At 38.6% G+C, this 5,428-nt stretch overlaps 1 protein-coding gene across 1 annotated transcript; it reads left to right on the top strand.

The window, feature by feature from the left end:
- Window positions 1-902: 902 nt before the first annotated feature.
- LOC129571244 (uncharacterized) lies at window positions 903-5,036 on the top strand (the record flags this gene model as incomplete). The annotated part of the gene is made up of 5 exons (XM_055451012.1): window positions 903-1,072; window positions 1,316-1,652; window positions 1,766-1,769; window positions 1,858-2,015; window positions 2,265-5,036. Coding segments are annotated over exons 1-5 (3,441 nt in total), but the record flags the coding sequence as incomplete, so codon positions are not given.
- Window positions 5,037-5,428: the final 392 nt, after the last annotated feature.

Genomic DNA, 5,428 nt, shown 5'->3' with positions numbered 1-5,428 from the left:
ACCGAAAATCTTCAATTTCAACAATTTCAACAAAGTGAAAAAGTCCAACTTTTTTCAACAAGTGAAATATTCTTCAAGTTTTATTAGTGCAGTGTTATCAACTAACAAAACGCAAGCAGTATACGATCTTCGATCAAAATGCAGGCACTAATTAAAGCTCAACGCGACGCAATTCGACAATTGCAGAAAACTATCACCAACTACACCAAAGACGGCAACGACAGGAAGGCTGTTCCAGCTTACTTCTCACGTCGCATCAACCGCCTAGACACATGGTGGATAGCATTTGAAGCGCGCCATCAATCTCTGATGGCCCAACCAGACGCAAATCAACCATACTTCAGAGAAAACTTATTCGATTCGAGCAGGGAGTTGTACTTGAAACATCGCAATGAATTGCAAGAAGGTTTAGTAAAAGTCGCTCCACAAGGATTTGCAATGCCACCAAATCCGAACGAACCCAACGACGATGAAGACAACAGCGATTCAGATACGGAAGATGAAGCATTGAGCAATATTTTGGACGCAACGTTAAAAGACTTTATCGACGATAAATGCGATGGCGCAAATTCGACAGCATCAGAAATCAGTAGCATCGAAAATGGAAATAACAATAATCAGTCCAACGCTCAATCATCTGCAACTAATGAAGTTCCAAACAACGAGCCAAACAACGAAAGCGGAGAAATTTGAAAGCGAATCTCAAGGGGCAAGCTGCAAGATTGGTAGCGGATTTAACAACGGCTGATCAGTACGAGGCGTGCTTGCAGGTACTATACAAACGCTATGATAACAAACGACAACAGTTCGGTGAGTATATAGATAAGTTCTTGCAATTACCAAGACATAAAAGTGAAAACAGCCACGAGCTTCGCACTATGCACGATATTTGCACCGAAACAATGTTAGCAATAAAAAACTTGGGCATCAACACCGAAACATGGGATGCACTAATTTGTCATATTTTAACGAAAAAGTTACACGACGATACGGTAAAACACTACGAGTGTCAACTACGCAACGTTCGCGAAACTCCGAATTTGCAAGAATTTCTGGCATATTTAGAAAACAGGTATTTGGCCATTCAATCTGTTGAACAAAAAAATTACACTCAAAATTTTTCCAACAAAAAAGATAAAAAAGAAAAAGTGATTGAAAAATTCGAAAAATTTGAAAAAATCGCGAAGTGTCTATTATGTGACGAGGCTCACAGCCTTCGCGTATGTCAGAAATTTTTGGCAAAAAGCGTGAACGAACGAAGTCAATTTATAAGATCTAAGGGCATTTGTGCAAATTGTTTATCTGGTTCACATAGCAAAGTCATTGAATGTAAAAGTAAATTTACTTGTAAAACGTGTAACAAAAAACATCATTCATTACTGCATTTCGATTCAGTTAAATCAAATGTTGCGAAAATTTCGGACTATCAAGCATCGAACGATGAACACGAAAATGATAATTCAGTAGTATCAGCAAATTCTTCAGCATCGAATTCGCGTGTATTATTAGCTACGGCATTAATTAGCGTGAAAGGTAAAAATAACGAAAAATATGCACTTCGTGCTCTGATCGATCAAGGATCGCAGAGCGCGTTCATCACCGAATCAGCAATGCAATTGCTCAAACTAAAAAGAATAAAACAAAAAACTTGTGTAAGTGGAATAACAAAAGAAAATCAGGTGTGCAATTACATTGTTGACTTGCACATTTCGCCTCGATTCACTTCAAATTTTGTTTTGAATACAACTGCAATTGTATTAAAAAGTTTGGTAAATTTATCACGAAATGAAAATGTTTTTAACAAATCATTCTCACATTTGAACAATCTTCATTTCGCTGATCCTTCATACATTGAAGCTGGTCCGATAGACATTCTTCTCGGCGCAGCTGAATACGCACAAATCATAAAACCAGGTCTCATAAAAGGTTCTACAGACGAACCGATTGCCCAAAACTCTGAATTGGGTTGGATCATTTCGGGACCAACCAATTTTGATTCAGCCGTGGGAGCACAAGTAACAACGCTCATTTCAGTTGTCGACGTCGAACAACGTATATTTGAATTTTTCAAGCATGATGATATAAAAATCGACGATGACGAGTGCGCTCTCACTGAAGAAGAACAAATGTGTGAAAACCACTTTCAAGAAAACACTATTTGTTTGGAAAATGGAAGATATTGTGTCAAAATGCCATTCAAAAATGGAAAAAATGCACCAGATTTAGGAAACTCGCGAAAATGCGCCATTGCAACATTTTTGCAGCTTGAAAATCGATTCAAAAAAAATCCTAAATTGGCAGAAGAATATAAAAAATTCATTCACGAGTATATTGACCTAGGTCATATGGAACGATCAGTTTACAATCCAAATATCACATCGTATTATTTACCACATCATTGTGTAATACGAGATAGCACAACTACGAAACTTCGGGTAGTGTTCAATGGCTCTCAAAAAACTGACAACGGAAAATCTCTCAATGATGAACTTGCATTGGGTGCCATAGAACAAAAGGACATGTTAAGCATTCTAATCAATTTTCGCATTTACAAATATGCATTTACGGCTGACATTGAGAAAATGTACCGCCAAATTTTAATCGACGAAAGCCAAAGAGACTTGCAAAAAATCATTTGGCGTGATTCCCCTGAACTACCGCTTTCTGAATTTAGACTTATCAAGGTCACATACGGCACCAGTCTCGCTCCGTTTTTATCACATCGCACTACAAGACAACTTGCAATCGATTGCGAAAATGAATATCCAGAAGTATCAAATACCATAAGAAAAAACATGTGGGTTGACGATGTGGTAAAAGGTGCTTTTACTGAGGCAGAAGCAATACAATTGTGTAGCGACTTGCGCAAGGTATTCAGCAAAGCCGGATTCAATTTACGAAAATGGTCTTCAAACAACGTAAATGTGCTGTCCGCAATTCCGGAGAGTGATCGTGAATTGAAGGCTATAAGCAGCAACGTGAAAGCGTTGGGCATAAAATGGTCGCCGTCTCAAGATGTTTTCACATACGAACTCAGTTTAAAAAATCATTCAAATCCATTTACAAAAAGATTGCTACTATCTGAAATCTCTTCAATGTTCGATCCACTTGGCTGGATATGTCCAGTAGTAATTTCAGCGAAAATTTTGGTACAAAAGTTGTGGGAGAAAAACGTCGATTGGGATGAAATTGTACCGAAAGAAATCGCTGAAAAATGGTTGGAAATAAAAAGCGAATTGCATCTCATTAATGACATCAGAGTGGAACGTTGGATAAATTACAATCCTGAGGATGTCATGGAGTTGCATGGTTTCGGTGACGCAGCGGAACCAGCATTCGCAGCTGTGATTTACATTAAAAACGTCACGCAAAACACGGTGCGACTATTAATCGCAAAAAATAAAGTAGCTCCTCTGAAAACAACGAAAGACGCACTCACAATACCGAGATTGGAATTGTGTGCAGCAAATTTACTTGCCAAATTGACGAAAGGCGTTTTAAAAGCAACAAACATAAATTTCAGCAAAATTTTTCTTTGGTCCGATTCAAAAATAGTCATCGATTGGATTCGAGGAAATCCGAAGCGATACAAAAAGTTTATCGCACACCGTGTTTGTGCAATAGATAAGGCAATTGGAACAAAAAACTGGTATCATGTTACCACTGACAAAAATGCAGCAGACTGCGCTTCACGCGGCATGTTGCCATCGGAATTGCTGAGACATGAAATGTGGTGGAATGGCCCACAGTTTTTGCGTGAAAACAATTACTATGCAAACAATGCAAGTCATTTAAATAACATTGACCCAATAATTGAATCACTCGCATTAAGTGTAGAAATCTCTCCAATTTCAAACGAACAAATTCTTCCTGAAGTCTCGTCGTTCAACAAAATGAAACGAATAATCGCATACTGTTTTCGTTTTGCATCGTTATGCAAAGCAAAACAGGGGCCCAAAGCATTGTCTCCGATTTCGGCTGATGAGCTAAATTTAGCGGAAACAGCAATAATAAAAATCATTCAACGGGAGGCATTTGGTGCCGAAATAAGTGAATTAATGAAGAAAAGATCAGTAAATTTTTCAAGTAACATTCTGAAACTAAGCCCATTCTTAGATGAAAATAACATTCTGCGCGTAGGTGGCAGACTACGAAATTCGGATTTGGTGTTTGGACGAAAACATCAAATCTTAATACCAAAAAACAATAGCGTAACAACTTTAATAATTCGTCATTTTCATTTATTATGCATGCACGGTGGAGCAAAAGCCACTGAAGCAATCATCAAACAGCAGTTTTGGATTGTGAATGCACAAACAGAAATAAAGAAAATTTTGCATCGTTGCATTCCTTGCTTCAAACAAAGACAAAAAACCATGTCACAATTAATGGCAGATTTGCCGGCCAATCGCGTAAACATTGTTGAAAAGCCATTCACCAACGTAGCAGTAGACTACACCGGTGCAATTCCATACAAAACGGCAAAAGGTAGGGCTGGTAAAATTTCTAAGGCTTACATTTCAATATTTGTCTGTATGGCTACAAAGGCACTTCATATCGAACTAGTATCAGATTTAACAGCCGACGCGTTCATAGCTGCCGTTCGCAGATTGGTAGCGCGTCGTGGAATGATCAAGAGCTTCAACAGTGACAATGGCACAAACTTTGTAAAAGCTAATAAAGATCTAAGTGATTTATTTGAAATCGAAAAAGAAGAGTTCAAAACAATCTGCGATGAACTTTCAAAGCAAGGCATTTCTTGGCATTTCTCACCCGCTGGTGCGCCTCATTTCAATGGCCTCGCCGAGGCTGGTGTGAAAGTTGCAAAGACTCATTTAATAAAAACAATCGGAAAAACTGCGCTAACATTTGAAGAATTGTCCACATTATTGTATCAGGTGGAAGCATGTGCAAATTCAAGACCACTTTGTGCACTATCTACTGACCCTGATGACATCGATTGCCTAACACCTGGACATTTCTTGATTGGGGCACCGTTACTGGCACCACCCGACGAAAGCTACATCGAAACGAACGTAAACTGGCTTTCACGTTGGCAATTGGTGCAAAAAATGAGTCAAAACATTTGGAAAAAATTTCAAACGGAATATCTAAATGAATTGCAAACCAAATCAAAATGGTTTACGAAAAAAGAAGAGCCAAAATTGAATGAATTAGTTTTGGTAAAAGATGAGAATTCACCACCATGCTCTTGGCCAATGGCACGCGTAATCGACGTGCACAAGGGTCATGACACACTCACGAGAGTTGTAACACTTAAAATGCGCAATAACACTTTCACTCGACCAATAACCAAAATCGCTCCGTTGCCGATTGAATACGATGCGGAGACCCGGGCAACAATTAAAGCACACATTGCAAAAACTGAAACAGCGAGTAAAGCACGGGTTACAAAATCCAAACCGGC

The sequence above is a fragment of the Sitodiplosis mosellana genome, unplaced genomic scaffold (genome assembly GCF_009176505.1).
Source record: "Sitodiplosis mosellana isolate CC-2019 unplaced genomic scaffold, AAFC_SMos_1.0 Smas_scaffold_1742, whole genome shotgun sequence".
Lineage (NCBI taxonomy): Eukaryota > Metazoa > Arthropoda > Insecta > Diptera > Cecidomyiidae > Sitodiplosis > Sitodiplosis mosellana.
Note: the sequence above shows the minus strand (reverse complement) of the source record. Positions and strands in the feature narration are given on the sequence as shown.